This window comes from Mytilus galloprovincialis, chromosome 8 (genome assembly GCF_965363235.1).
Source record: "Mytilus galloprovincialis chromosome 8, xbMytGall1.hap1.1, whole genome shotgun sequence".
In the NCBI taxonomy this organism is placed as follows: Eukaryota; Metazoa; Mollusca; class Bivalvia; order Mytilida; family Mytilidae; genus Mytilus; species Mytilus galloprovincialis.
The window spans coordinates 28,451,102-28,467,793 of NC_134845.1; the positions used below are offsets into that span (position 1 = coordinate 28,451,102).

Here is a 16,692-nt window from a genome sequence, read left to right on the forward strand (position 1 = left end):
GATGTATACCACATATCCTTTTTTTAAATACTTAAAAATAGGACTAGTGCATTTGGAAATGAATACAATCGATTATTTTTGTCTCACAGTTGTGCGTCGACATATCCAATAGACTCTTTTATATCGAACTTAAGAAAGAAATCAAACAATTATGATTAAAGAACTAAGGAAATATGTCTATTTGTGTCACGTGTTGGATTGCTGTCTCATTTATGTGTACATTGAATCTACTTTGTATGTATTGTATATTTTTCCATCAAACTAAAAGCTAACCATAACTGAAGAACTATACGACCATGTGTATCATTGGTTTGTTGTCTCGTTGCCGTACACCCTTCATCTGCTTTTCGTCACTTGCATTTTTTAATAACAAACTTTAAACAGCCCTCTACGAAAAAAAATTATAAAGAACAGAGACAATATTTGGTATCGTTTGATTGTTGTCTCATTGACGAATACACCACATCATTCTTTTAAAAGAGGACACTTGGAATAAAAGTATGAAAAGTTAGCATCAGTATTAAAACACAAGTTAAAAAAACAGACAGTACAGATGATTTATTATGCTTAATTTATCAATTATATGATTTACAAAATCTACATCATCATATTTGTCTTATATTCTGTACATTTTTACATACCCTGTAAAATAAATATTTAAATGTTTCATATCAAAAATATACTTTATGCAAATATCAATGTCAATAATATCAATTAACACTAAAAGAAAATTAGGACCAAGTCCTATTTCAGCACTTAAGATGTGTTTTACAAATGTCAACAAAATTACAAAATAAAAGACGGAGAACTGTCACTGTCACTACTGTTGGTGTCTTTCCACGGAAATGATGACGTCAGAAGAAAGCTAGAATCGGAAGCTGTTGCGGCACTTTGACTGAACTTCTCAACTGGTGAGGAGGAAGAAGGTATCGATGACTGCTCAAGAAAAGTGTTCTGACAATCTTCTGTAGTATCGTTAACAAGTGGTGTAGTAGTGATAGTGTCGAACTCTTTTTTCTGTCGGCGTTCTTTGGCACGGCGGTTCTGGAACCAAATCTTGACTTGACGGTCTGATAGGTTAAGCATGGTAGCGATTTCGGATTTGCGGCGGATTGAGATGAACTTGTTGTAGCAGAACTCTTTTTCCAGCTCTAACCGTTGGAAGTCAGAATACACAACACGGTACTTGTCCTTGGTACGAGTCTTACCAGGTGCTAAAAGAGAGAAAAAATGTCATAAGATACAATGTGAAATTATTACATTCAAAGTATGGTAATATTTCGTCATATTAAAAATTATTAGTTTGAGTTATCTTCCCTTAACTTCTTATGCCTCAGATTTCGGAATCGTAATGATAAATGCACTACTAATTTCTGAATTTTTTTCAGTTTTCATCTCTATGGTACGTGCATTAAATTTGTTTTTACAATGAATTCAAACTTTCAGTACACCTACATGTATCATTAACTTTTTATGCATTCGTTCATAACTAACATTACTGTATTGCTTTCTTCTAGGAACTTCGATACGGAAAATGTCACAAGCTATTTTCTATATTCTTTTCTCATCATTTCTTTTTTTAATAATGATAATTAACTTTGAACAAAATTAAACTTTAAAAAATAATAAAAATTAGAAGAAGAAAAATATTTACCTCTGGAACCAAAGCTGCTGGTTGGTTTCATCCAGTCGAAGTTTACAGTGGGATGATGCTGATCTTGTGGTGAGGAACTTCCAGCAGAGCTGATAGGACTGATGGAGGCTGCAGGTGACGTATGAGTCATACTAAGTGGCTGAGGTTGATGAGGTGTAGTATACTGGTGATGGAAGTTCTGTGCGTAGCTGCTGTAGTCATACATCTGGTATGGATTGTAGCGGTAGTGGTACATACTATGCGGTAACGTAGCTGTTGTATTCTGGTAGTATACGTTACTAAGCCAGTCTTCAACAGGACGTGGCTGATATCTGTCATGGCCGGACTGAGAAAAGTCAATAGGTTGGCTTAAATCTGTTAGCTGAGGCATGTAGGGTGTTGGAAATGATGAATATCCCTGGAACGGATTGTTGAATCTACAGCTAGATGTTGACTGGGTCTCCTGGTACTGGCTGGTAGGTGTGGATTCTTGGTTAAGCACCATGATTGCAGTAGTAATAAAAATGTTGTATAAAATCCAAATTCAGTGACAAGTTATTGTTTGACAAGTCAAAATCAGTTTGATGTTGCAGATGTAAAACTGCCAAAATTTATACTTTACGACCTGTGAAGTTCTAATTGACCTTCGACTGATTGGACATCGTAAAATACTGGCTTTTGATTGGTTAATGATTAATTTTAAAATTTCACGGTTGGTTGCATTCTTTGATGAACTACCGTTATGTTTACCTGAATTACCTACAGGGTATTGTACAATATTAATGATAATTAAAGGATTTTATGGATTAAAAATAAAATAAAATAATAAGTGTAATGATATTTTCAATGTTCTTTCCATTTTGTAAATTAATTATTGGCTTTAGGAAACAATGTGATGCTTAGTGGATTTTAGTTCAAAGAAGAAAATTATTATTTGGGATAAACATAAAATTTAATGCATCGTTTATTTTTATATATTGCTGAAGACTCTATATTTAAAAAAAAGTTCATTCTTTATAGTTTAGGATATATTTAAATTCCATATTTTAACTGTATAATGTTATGTAAAAGAAACTGTCTTAAAAAAAGACATAAATATACTTTTCCATAAATAGTGAGAAATAAATATTCATTCACATTTATGTTTGTTTATGATTATCTTTTAATTTAATATGAGTTCATCGATATTCTTATTGACGATTTAACAGAAGTTTTGCTAAAAACCATGAAATTTTACTTTTTCAGGAGCAGAGTTATTTTTTTTAGCTATTTTTATAAATATTTTATTAGTAGGAAACGTAAGCCTAGATTCTTGATTTTGGAAAAAGGAAAATCGTGTGACTTTTTCCCAATTGCTCAGCAGTATTATTATATCACCTGTCCATCGTGCAATACTGAATTATAATATGGAATATCAACTGCAACTTTGGTTCTTTATCATATAATAACTAAAAAATATGGAATATTTCTCAAGTCATGCTGTTGTTGATTTGTTCTCGTCCTGAACGTACATGAAATATCTGCTACTGGACGCTAAGCAAAAAAACAATATATTTAATTTGTGTATTTTAATTTTATTCTTGGATTTTCAGTTAAAATTTCCAGTCCTTTTACCTGTTATGGCTTATTTTATATATTTATATATTTCATATATTGAAATTTCGTGCGCTCAGCATTGATTCAAGTAAATTTGAATGATATGTACTTTTTTTTTAAATACGACATTTAAGTGTAATCAATATTGCGTGATTAAAATGAAATGGTTGCTTATTGTCCAGTGGCAAATAGGTCAAACATGTTCATTTCGAGAAATTAAAATTAAAAGCAGATAAAAAATATGTTCCCTTGCTTACGTAACTGGCTTTTTTTACATATATAAGACATAAAAATAGAACTGTCGATTATTGGTATATGCATTTACAGTGATCATAGATGTACACTCGTATTTAGTCAAATACGTGGCTTGTCTTCTAATTTATATACCTAATTCTTTAAAGTGATATAAAGAACTCATATGCTTTATTCTAAGTATGTCCAAGACCAAACACACGTATGTAAATATACATATTCTATCTAAAGCCATGGATAACCTTATAATAGATATTTTATGAACCTCTTTTTTATGATTGTCAATTCTTGTGTATGAAATAATACATATAGAATATAGCAAAATTACTTTTTCAAAGAATTCTGCTGAATCTGGTTCTAGGGTCGTCCTAAACTTACAGTGAGGTGACAGTTTTTCGGTTCCGTGTTGAAGGCCTACGTATGACTTTGAGATGTAAAACAGCAAATAAATGCGTTGTTCCTTTGCTTTTCTTCAAGCTGAGTATATCCTGATTTTGTGTCATTGATGAATATCACATTTCCATTCTATTATAAATGAAAACTTAAACCTTTTTTGGTTTACCACTGCTTGATTTCTGTACGATTTTTTTTTCTGAGAGTGCAGGTTTATATTTATATTTTCCTGCAGAATTATTTTAATATGTTCAAACTTTATTATGTATATAAGTTTATCATAAAATTATTATTAGTAATTTAACTATTTATTTTCTATTTCTTGGACGTAGTGTATTTTGTTATGAATTTATCTTTCGTGTCAAAATAATAATCAGAAGACATTTTTACGGTGGAAACTTAACACTTATTGCATAATCAGAAATCAGTAGGGCGCCTTCTTCGCATCCTGAAGATGACACAGGTATTCATTTACCTGCTAATTGGTTATCTTTTCGTTGACAGTAGGGTATTCTCAGGTAAGATGTTTTTATTGAAGCCATACCTCCACATCAGCACCTTCTTGACATTAGGAAATTGGGATACACAAAATATGTGGCACCAGGTAAACTTCATTTCAGGAAGCGAACGGATTTGCAAATTTGACGTAAAGCCATAAATTAAGTGAAAGCGTGAGAAATAAATAAATATTGAAATGATCAAAATTGTTTTCCTTAATCAATTTGAATAAATCATAAAATATTGAATCTGAATTTGCATGATTAAAGTATTTTCATCGTTACCAATATAATAACAACAATATTATTTTAGTTAAAAAAATTGTTTTTATATTATTTCATATTTTATTTTAATCCTTATAAATTATTTGTGTATTTTTTTTTTCTTGTCTTCCTTTCTTTTATGTATTAAAGTTGTATTCAAATACACAATTTTTGAATCTGAATCCGAATGTGCATGATTGATAATATATTAACAAATTTGTTTTTATCTTATTTCATATTTTATTCTAATCCTTATAAATTATTTGTGTATTTTTTTCTTTTCTTTTCTTCATTTCTTGTATTATAGTAGTATTCAAATACACAATTTTTGAATCTGAATCCGAATGTGCATGATTGATAATATATTAACAAATTTGTTTTTATCTTATTTCATATTTTATTCTAATCCTTATAAATTATTTGTGTATTTTTTTTCTTTTCTTTTCTTCCTTTCTTTTATGTATTAAAGTAGTATTCAAATACACAAAAATTGAATCTGAATCAGAATATGCATGATTGATAATATATTAACAAAACATTTATTTTAATTAATAAATTTGTTTTTATCTTATTTCATATTTTATTTTAATTCTTATAATTTATTTAAGTATTTTTTTTCTTTTCTTTTATTCCTTTCTTTTATTTATTAAAGTAGTATTCAAATACACAATTTTTAACAGAAAGCATCGATAATAGTAACCTCTTTGATGTTCACACATGGATTATCGGGATTAACATACATTATTATAATCTATACATACGGTTAGGACTAAACATTACTATGTAACGATATTGTTTATGTAGACGGGAGTTAGGCAAGGTTATTATGTGTCTCAGACATTGTTTTACTACAAGGAAAGTAAATAAAAACCTATGTTTTAATCAGTACATCATATGTTAATCTCCCTATCTATCATGTTATCAAATTTGTGATTAGTAAATATTGTCTTTGAAAATACCGACTTGTTCAAAATAAATTCAATCGACTCTGACAATTGTATGGAATTAATTTGTTATAAAAAAAATTAAAAATTTCCTCAATGATTTTATTTATTTAATTCAGCTTGAAACTTTCGAAGCTAATAACTATGAATGAATGAATGAATAAATACTTTATTTGCAAGAGGCATATACAAGCTATGGCAAACGAAAATATATACAATATATGACAAACAAAAGACAGCAGAGAACAGTAGTTACAGACTGAGACTACTATAACACATTATAGTAGTCTCAGTTACAGAGTATACAATAATATTATGGCAATATATGTGATATAATTTTCCAAGGTGCATTTAAATAATTGCGTAGTTTTACTGTCAGAGATTTAGAATGAGCTTGTAATAAATTATCTAATTTGTGCCGATTTGGCCAAGAACAATAGAATAAAGAATAAAACTCTATACGCAAAAATCTATACGCTGGACATGATAAAACAAAAGGATATTCGTCCTCTAAAACATTCATATTGCAACATATAAAAATTGTATTTAACTATAAACAACTATGAGTAATGGTACAAGTTTTACAGAATTTCGTAGTTCGTTACGTTCACATGGCGTACACAATTATTGTCCGAAAAATTTGCTAATGAATTTTATATTTTTTGTGTATTCAAACAAGAGAGCAATACAGTGGATTTATTACCCATTAACCAGTTAACGGTTATATATCATCGTAGATAACTTATTTATTTCAGAAATGATAAATTCGTCAATGGAAGCGTGAATACGATAATCAAAAACATAACTCGTATTTGGTTTCTTATCTGCAAAATATGCAAGTTTTCCCTCAAATTAAAAGTTTCATTTTCATCTTTAAATTTTGGCAAAAATTTAAGAAGTATAACACCAACATTGTTTTCGTCTGCGACAGTTACTCGGTACCACTAAACTTTAAATAGAGTAAAAGAGAGAGAAATGTAGTCGATTCTGTTCGTTTATTTGTGCAAAAAAAGAAGAAGGTATGCTTTGCTTAGTCTTTCTTTTCTTTTATGATTTTTCTCAAGAAAAACGATGTTGGTTATATTTGTAAAATGATTATTAAAGCAGCGTTAAAATAAATATTTAATATCAACAATAGCTATTCCATGAATCGTTCATTATGTTACAGACAGGTTTAAGGCCATTCAATTAACTGTCTCGATATTTGTTAAACAACACTGATCATATGTTTTATCTGTTAATCATACATATCAATCATGATATCAGTACATCATAATCATGTTAATCATGATTAAAATGCACTTTGAACTTGTTTTATTTTGACCGAGTCAACGAAGAAAAAAATCTAGAGATGATAGTTTCTTTTCTCTGATTGAGCATAAAATACGTTGACAACACATAAACTCTGATAATGAACTCTCCTTTTCTAAATTTTTTTTTTAATTAAATTTCAATTCAGATTGAACTAATGAATATTTACAGTGCATTTTCAGATTTTTTTCACACTTTCTTATTGATTGCATTTCGGGAAGTTTAAAAAGTTTAATTAAAAAAAAATCAAATGCATTTTTACTAGTTGTGTACACATTTCATAAAAATTTACGGAGCCCTGATTTTCATACATAGCAAATGTTGTGCCGGGTTTTGAAAGTTAAGGGCAGTACAATAAAAATCTAAAAAAAAAAAATGGCACTGCGCTGAAGATGTTAAGTCTAGCGCTGCAAATTTGAAGTCCAGCTCCGTAGATGTTAGTGCTGTATAAGATTAGTTTCACATAATATATTAAAATAACTGCTGGAGATGCAAAGTCAAGCGCTGTAGATGTAAAGTCCAGTACTGTATACATTAGCAAAGCGCTGTAGATGTAAAGTCCAGTACTGTATACCTAAGTCAAGCGCGGTAGATGTAAAGTCCAGTACTGTAAACCTAAGTCAAACGCCGTAGATGTAAAGTCCAGTACTTTTTACATAAGTCAAGCGCTGTAGATGTAAAGTCCAGTGCTGTAGATGTAAAGTCCAGTGTTGTATACCTAAGTCAAGCGCTGTAGATGTAATGTCTAGTCAAAGCGCTGTAGATGTAAAGTCCAGTGCTGTACACCTAAGTCAAGCGCTGTAGATGTAACATCCAGTGCTGTATACCTAAGTTACGGACTGCAAATGTTAAGCCCAGTACTGTATACCTAAGTCAAGCGCTGTAGATGTAACATCCAGTGCTGTATACTTAAGTCAAGCACTGTAGATGTAAAGCCCAAAACAGTATACCTAAGTCTAGCGCTGTAGATGTAAAGTCCAGTGCTGTATACCTAAGTCAAGCGCTGTAGATGTAAAGTCCAGTACTGTATACATAAGTCAAGCGCTGTAGATGTAAAGTTCAGTACTGTATACCTAAGTCAAGCGCTGTAGATGTAAAGTCCAGTGCTGTATACCTAAGTCAAGCGCTGTAGATGTAATGTCCAGTCAAAGCCCTGTAGATTTAAAGTCATGCACTGTATACCTAAGTCAAGCGCTGTAGATGTAAAGACCAGTGCTGTATACTTAAGCCAAGCGATGTAGATGTAAAGTCCAGTGCTATATACCTAAGTCAAGCGCAGTAGATTTAAAGTCAAGTACTGTATACCAAAGTCAAGCGCTGTAGATGTAAAGACCAGTGCTGTATACCTAAGTCAAGCGATGTAGATGTAAAGTCCAGTGCTACACACCTAAGTCAAGCGCTGTAGATGTAAAGTCCAGTGCTGTATACCTAAGTCAAGCGCTGTAGATGTAAAGTCCAGTCAAAGCGCTGTAGATTTAAAGTCAAGTACTGTATACCTAAGTCAAACGCTGTAGATGTAAAGTCCAGTACTGTACACCTAAGTCAAGCACTGTAGATGTAACATACAGTGCTGTACACCTAAGTCAAGCACTGCAAATGTTAAGCCCAGTACTGAATACCTAAATCAAGCGCTGTAGATGAAACATCAAGTGCTGTGTACCTAAGTCAAGCACTGTAGATGTAAAGCCCAGAACTGTATACCTAAGTCAAGCGCTGTAGATGTAAAGTCCAGTGCTGTATACCTAAGTCAAGCGCTGTAGATGTAAAGTCCAGTGCTGTATACCTAAGTCAAGCACTGTAGATGTAAAGCCCAAAACTGTATATCTAAGTCAAACGCTGTAGATGTAAAGTCCAGTGCTGTATACCTAAGTCAAGCGCTGTAGATTTAAAGTCAAGTACTGTATACCTAAGTCAAGCGCTGTAGATGTAAAGACCAGTGCTGTATACTTAAGTCAAGCGATGTAGATGTAAAGTCCAGTGCTATATACCTAAGGCAAGCGCTGTAGATGTAAAGTCCAGTGCTGTATACCTAAATCAAGCACTGTAGATGTAAAGTCCAGTCAAAGCGCTGTAGATTTAAAGTCAAGTACTGTATACCTAAGTCAAGCGCTGTAGATGTAAAGTCCAGTGCTGTATACCTAAATCAAGCGCTGTAGATGTAAAGTTTAGTGCTGTATACCTAAGTCAAGCGCTGTAGATGTAAAGTCCAGAACTATATACCTAAGTCAAGCGCTGTAGAAGTAAAGTCCAGTGCTATATACCTAAGTCAAGCGCTGTAGATGTAAATCCAGTGCTATATACCTAAGTCAAGCGATGTAGATGTAAAGTCCAGTGCTATATACCTAAGTCAAGCGATGTAGATGTAAAGTCCAGTGCTATATACCTAAGTCAAGCGATGTAGATGTAAAGTCCAGTGCTATATACCTAAGTCAAGCGCTGAAGATGTAAAGTCAAGTGCTGTATACCTAAATCAAGCGCTGTAGATGTAAAGTTTAGTGCTGTATACCTAAGTCAAGCGCTGTAGATGTAAAGTCCAGTACTGTATACCTAAGTCAAGCGCTGTAGAAGTAACGTCCAGTACTGTATACCTAAGTCAAGCGCTTTAGATGTAAAGTTCAGTGCTGTATTCCCAAGTCAAGCGCTGTAGATGTAAAGTTCAGTGCTGTATTCCCAAGTCAAGCGCTGTAGATGTAAAGTCCAGTACTGTATACCTAAGTCATGTGCTGTAGATGTTATGTTTGGCGATGTAGATAGCACATCAAATTAAAAGAACAAACACTATGAGGTTCAAGCACGTGTAGAATTTATACAATATCCCTTTCGTTTAAATCAAATAAAGAAATGTTGTTTGTCAAGTGAAGTCTTTCAATATGATAACATTCAGTCTCAGAGGAAAACGTACGGGACAGAAAGATGTATGAAGAACAATATTATAGTATTGTTCCTTTTTGAAACTAAGTATTTCATAGTTATTTAAAAAAAAAAATATCTTACAGTTGCACTTTTTATGTCATTGTTTAGACGTACCCATATTACCCAACACTATTTCTAGCTATTAAAATGGACCTAATTGAGAGTTCAGCTTGCTTTTGTATATCGATGAAGATAAGTTTGTAACCTTAACTTTGTTTATTTTGCTGGACTTGATTTCTAGGGTAGCTGTCACACTGTTGTCCATACATCTCTTTTCGCATGAAAGAATTGCATTGATGTTCAGCACCAGTTTTACCAGTGTCAGTTGTGAATCAATGATTTTGAAAAGGCCATGCATAATTAGTATTAAAAAGTCTTTACGATAACCATATAATTTTGTAGCTTTATATTGGAGCCCACACCTAATACCGCTATGAATGTTTACTCTTTGTGATATTTTTTTATCAGACGACTTTCCAGTTTATTAATGGTGAGGGTTGTTTTTAACCACCTTGACTACCAATGACTGTCTTGTTCAGTCGGTAAAATTAACGGAGGACCCAGGCAAGGATCACGGTACCTCTTCCATTTATCAATGCCCTATGAATCCTTCTATCCATGTTAAAAAAAATGATGGTAACAATGAAAGACTGATTAGAACCGTTTTACATCTATTGAAAGCAGAGGCGGATTTAGGGGGTGTTTGGGGAAAAGTCTATTGATTGCTTAGATAATCACTGAAGCATGACTCAAACTGGTGCCCTCTTAGGCAGTCATTGGTATCCCACGTATTTGAATTTCTGGATCCTCCACTGGAAAGAATAAGACATTGGCCGAGATCTTAAACTGTAGGGTCCAAAGTACTTTTTGTCTATTCCAGTAGTTTTTATTTTCATTCATTTATTAAATTATCTAAACAATTCGTCGTATCAATGTTGAAATCACGCATTTTCGTTTATATATTTTAGATGTGGTTAGTCTAAAAACATACTCGTCAAATTAATCATAAAATTTAATTAATATTCAATTAACAACGTCTATATCATCTTATTTCAAACTGGCATGGTGTCATGTTAATACATCTTATGAAGTGAACCTCCTGTTTGTCAATTGAGGGTCATTTAATATCGAAGAAATTAAGCTACTTCCTCAGAATCGGATCATGATTTTACGGTGTTCATTTTCAAGGTCATTAACTTCTCCTTTAAATTACTCATCCTATATTTCACACAGAGTTTTATTAACTTATGAAGTAATAGCTAAATAACATGAAATTGATCTATAAAAAATGTTTTAAAAATAGAAATAAGGAGATGTGGTATGATTGACAGTGAAATAAATATAGCCACCAGAGACCAAATAACGTGGAGATGATCACCTAACGACCTACAACAATGTACAATATCCATATCGTATAGAAAGACATGAAAAGGGAAAACGAGTCAAAGGAGATAGCAAATGACCTGGGGCCTGGTTTTCGAAAGTATCATAAGATATGTCATAAGATATATCTTAGGACATAGTTTATGATCATCTTATGACTATCATATGATATGTCATAGGATGTAAATCAAAGCTGTCTTAAGAGAGTCATTGCTATGATGCTCTTATGACTGTCATAAGTGAACATTTATTTATTTTAAATAATGATTAAAAAGTGATAAATATAAAAATGAAAATGAAAAGTATGAACATATTAATTATAACCATTCTTAGTATTTACGAATGTTTTATGTATGAGTTAATAATTTTCTTTAAATTTAATATGTCATATATATAATAAATCTTGAACTTCGCTTTCGTGTATTAGTATCATACATGCATTGTTATTTAACTGTGAATACTTTTTAGATTCGGTACATCGAGTACCCGCTTAACGAAATACCCGTGCACATACGTTAATACAGTACTGGGAACGAAATAATATGTATATTTCTTATGCAAAACCATGAGTTAGAAAAGAATTCCAAAACGTATGTCCCAGAAGATTCAAATTAGTTAATTGAGAAAAATAAAATCTTTACTATTTAGCTAACTGAGAAACACAACAAATATTTTGATTGCAATTAACATGAAATAATACATGAAAAGTAATTAAACTTTTAGTTCACAATGATAAGACCATCATAAGTCATGTCGCGAGGGGTCTTAAGTTTACGACAAAAGTTATGACATCGTAACTTAGGACACTTTCGAAAACATATCTTACGACTATGACATGTCATAAGACCATCATAAGACATGTCTTAGTCGTAAGATACTTTCGAAAACCAGGCCCCTGCTTCATAATGAAACAATAAACGAAATACAAATATGACCGATAGCAGCCCGTGACAATCACAGAATGACGGTCTCAGACCGGACCTGGAATTCATCAACATATGAAGATGCATTTATTGTTTGCCTTAGATAAATCACAGATGCAGTAACTATATTCTAGTCCTTACTTTTTAGTAAACAAAGTGCATAGAATGTCCGAACATACTTAAAAGCTCTTGATAGCTTGGCTCATTTAACCCGTTCATCTGAGGTCAATTTTAAATCAAGTTATACCCTCCCCCCAAAAAATATATCTAACGCCAAAGACTTATTGTAATAAAAAGGATTTTGATACCCAAAAAAAATCATTTAGTAGTTATTTTTAACTTACACTCTACACCCCTTATGAAAGAAAATACAGCTTAAACTCTCTAAAAACACCGAAAAGGACCTCCTTTGTGCAGAAAGGAGCACTAAGGACACCAAAGAATTTTGATAAGAGCACAAAGAACCTGAAATTCCCTTTACAGCATAAAAATAATATGAATCCTGAAGAAAAATGTAAAAAAAATTAAATAATTTCAATAAAAATTGCGATTTTTATAATGTGAGATTTGGTGTTATCACCGGTATTGGTTTGGAACCGACTGTGAAAGGGCCCGTGTAACACTTATTAATTCAAAGTTTTAAAAAGTTTTGAAATTTTAGAATTTTAGAATTTTGATCAAAGTTTTAAAAATCTCAAATTCAATATTGTGTAAAAGTTTTGAAATTTTAAAATTTTAATCAAATAATTAAAATATTAAAATTCTAAATATCGTTTTTAAATCTGATAGTATAGAAATTTAATCAAACTTTTAAAATACTAAACCAAAAGTGCAATTTTGATTATTTCATTTTTTTTTAATTTTGATTTTTAAAATTTTGATAATATATCAAAAATAGAAAAGGGGCAAAAAGGGGGGTACCTGCAATCTGCGAAATGAAATAACAGCGGAAAGAAACGAAACAAAATGAAATGAAAACATACCGATGCTTAAAAGTATGTAAGTATAAGTTAGCACAAAGAAGCACAAAAGAGTTTGATAAGTGCACAAGGGAACTGAAATTGTTCATAGAATTGCATGGAAAAAGTTATTTCTTTCGAAAAAATGTGTATTTAATTAATATATTTTAAAAACAAAAGAAAACTTCAGACATATGCACAATTATAATATACCAGTTTTCTAAATACAGATATCACCAGCGGCGATCAAAGACATCGTCTATTGAAGTTTTAAAAAAAATGAGAACCATTTTACTCAAAATTTTATAGAAATATAAGAATAAAAAAATCAGAGAGTTCTTCATTAAAACATTCAAAGCTGTACAAATTCAATTCAATTCACTCTCAATACAACTACTTTTGTTTTGTGCAGAATAAAATTTTATGAAACAAAGTGTGTATTGAAATTTCTGAAAAACGGATTGAAAAATTCATACCAATTACCCCTACCTTTAGAATAAATCTCATACTGTTCCCTTTGTGTCTTAGAAACGTTTTCGATAAAGGAATTTAAGAATCGTCAAGTAAGAAAATTTCTGTACATACTTTGTTTTGTGTGTAGAATAAAATTTTATAAAACAAAGTGTACATTGAAATTTATGTAATACGGATTGACAAATTCAAACTAATTTCCTACCTTTAGAATCATTGCCCCTTTGTGCCTTTAGGCACGTTTTCGTCATAGCATTACATATTACCATACATGTGAAAACGGGCAGAATCAATTTGCGCCAATTGCAGTTTTGAAAAGGTATTAATTGCGCCACTCTCTTTTATTTTGATGGTTTGAATTGCGCCAATAAATGAAATGAAATTGCGCCACATTTACCTGTAAATATTTTTTGACCTATATTATAACTGTACATGTTTTACCTATTATATCATACATGTACTGTACTATAGCTAAACTTTCCACTTAAGATGTATCTGAACACTCATAAAATTCAAGAAAACTCAACCTAAAAATCAAGCAGAATTTCACAGAATATTGGATGATTTTGGTGGTGTAAAGCGGGATAATGTTATTAGGATGAGAGGCTAATTTAAAATTTCTGTGTCAAAAGATTTTTTTTGTGATGGTACCTTTATAAATGTTGTCCAAAATACTTAAAACAACTTTAAAATATACATGGCTTTAAGAATGGACATTATATTCCCTTGTTGCCGTCAAAATCAGAAGGTTGTTACAGAAAAATGTTTAAAATTTATGTGTACAATGTAGAAAAAAATCGCTGATTACGTGTTATCAACATACACGTAAAGGATAACGTGTTGTTTCCTCCTCCTGTATGGGCAGAGATTCCTTCAAATAACAGAAGAACCAATAACGGTCCTGAATCATTTCAAATAAAAATAAATAAAATTAACGCAATTAGATGATTATTTTATTGGCGCAAATGATACATCGAGTTTTGAAAATTAGGTGGCGCAAAAGAAGTATTGGCGCAATTAAGTTGTGGCGCAAATGAGTTACTTTTTGGCGCAAAAAGATATCGCCCGTGAAAACAAGCTGATGATGAAATACAAGACACAAAAAAAAACAAAAAAAACCAGCAAAACATCGGTATCCTTACATAATTTTCGAAGTTTTGGTAAAGTCTCTTTTTTAAAAAAATATTACAACAAGAAAATATTAAGAAAAATAATTTACTTTTTAATCAATTGTCTCATTAAAACTATCTAAAAAAATACATTCATGAGCTATCACATAGCCCGGGTATAAAGTCGGTTCCAAACCAATACCGGTGATAACACCAAATTGTACATTATAAAAATCGCAATTTTTATTGAAACTATTTAAATTTTTTAACATTTTTCTTCAGGATTTACAATATTTTTATGCTTTAAAGGGAATTTCAGGTCCTTTGTGCTCCTTTGTGCACAAAGGAGGTCCTTTGCGGTGTTTTTAGAGACCGAGCTTAAACAACTATACAGAAAAACTCGGCAATGGACATTTGAGCGCATTGACAGGACATTTGAGCGAAAAAAAAGGACGTTTGAGCGCCAAAGTATAGGACATTTGAGCGCCTAAATTTTAGGACATTTGAGCGAAAATAAGAATAAGCGTAGGACATTTGAGCGAAAACAAGTCTTGGATAGAGAATTGTCTTATTGGCAATCATACCACATTTTCTTACGAATATAGTTCATTAAATGAGGAGTTTACCAACAAAAAGATTAAAACATATTTTAATTGTAAAAAACAAAGCACTAAAAACAAAGCACAGTCATAAAACAGGAGTTTACCAACAAAAAGATTAAAACATCTTTTAATTGTAAACAAAGCACTAAAAACAAAGCACTGTCATAAAACATAAAACTCGGCAACGGCATTATTTACAAGTCTGTTCGGGCTTGGAACTTATATCCCAGGCTTCTGACATAAAAATCCCTCGTAATTTCCTGCTGGCAGTATTTCGAATGCAAATCCCGGAGATTCTGTTCCTTCTCCTTTTCTGTTCGGCTCTGCGGTGCATCAATGTTCAAACTCCGAATTTTTATGTAAGTCACAGATTGCAATTTGATAATAGTGTCAAGGAAAATATAAATTGATGGATGACTGTGATAGAACTGCTCGTTATAATGGGCATGAAATGATTCGGGCCCATTGTTAGTACGTTTTAACGAGGATGGAACTTCGGCCCAGAGATGAGGGGGAAATAACGATTCATCTGTTATATAAGTATAAGTATCAGTCAGGTAATCTGCAAATTCTATACAAGGCTTGTCGTTAGGTACAACGGCCATAAAATCTTCTACGAAACAGTCGGCTACTTCGTCTGGAGCTAAAAAGGCTATCCCAAAAATCCCTTTAAGCCATTTACTAATGTCTGAATCAAGCTCTTTGTATTGTTGACTAAGTCCAACTTTCTGGATTTTTCGCCACCAGGCTTGGCCTAAGTGAAACCTACAGCATTTGATCTCTATATATAATATAGACGGGAAAAAATCCTTCATAACTTTCATTACCCGTTCTTCAAAATCGACGTGTACTGCTTTCGGTTGAAGTGTGTGACCTTGATCGGAACATAGCTTGACAATTGAGGAAAAGCAATTCACGTAAATTTCTTCAGACTTTCCAGGAAGTAAGCAGAATACAAGAGGGACATAATTTCCTTTGTTATAGCCATGAATAGTATATAACTGTTTAAAGAACTTTGGGCAATATTTGTAAGTACCATCCATAAAAATTTCCGGCACACTGCATAAACATTCAAGATTGGTTGGACACGTAAGAATAATTATACCAGTTTGTTCATCATTAAACTGCACAAAATTTTCAAATTTATTTGACTGAATATTAATCTTCTTTAATGATTGGTGTGTTTCCTCTCTAGATTTAGGAAGTGCAGGGTGAGACGTTGAGCAATATCATCATCCGCTTTTCTTTTTGATCGTACCCGCAGCAAGTGACGTTCATTGTCACGATCACTGGTATCATGGTTATGAGTATTTTTCTGTTGAATTATAACGGTTCCGGTACAATCCGTCCTCAGTCTTGCTTTGCAACCTTTTGCCTGAAAAATATTGAAAGGACAAATACAATTGAAGTGTTTAAATGCTTTTTCATTTGCTATTGCAAGA

At 32.0% G+C, this 16,692-nt stretch overlaps 1 protein-coding gene across 1 annotated transcript; it reads right to left on the reverse strand.

The window, feature by feature from the left end:
* Window positions 1-543: 543 nt before the first annotated feature.
* On the reverse strand, window positions 544-2,227 carry LOC143043216 (uncharacterized). The gene is made up of 2 exons (XM_076215627.1): window positions 1,655-2,227; window positions 544-1,214 (listed from the first exon to the last, which is right to left on the reverse strand). The coding sequence occupies exons 1-2, from the start codon at window positions 2,136-2,138 to the stop codon at window positions 787-789; spliced, it is 912 nt and encodes a 303-aa protein (XP_076071742.1). The 5' UTR covers window positions 2,139-2,227; the 3' UTR covers window positions 544-786.
* Window positions 2,228-16,692: the final 14,465 nt, after the last annotated feature.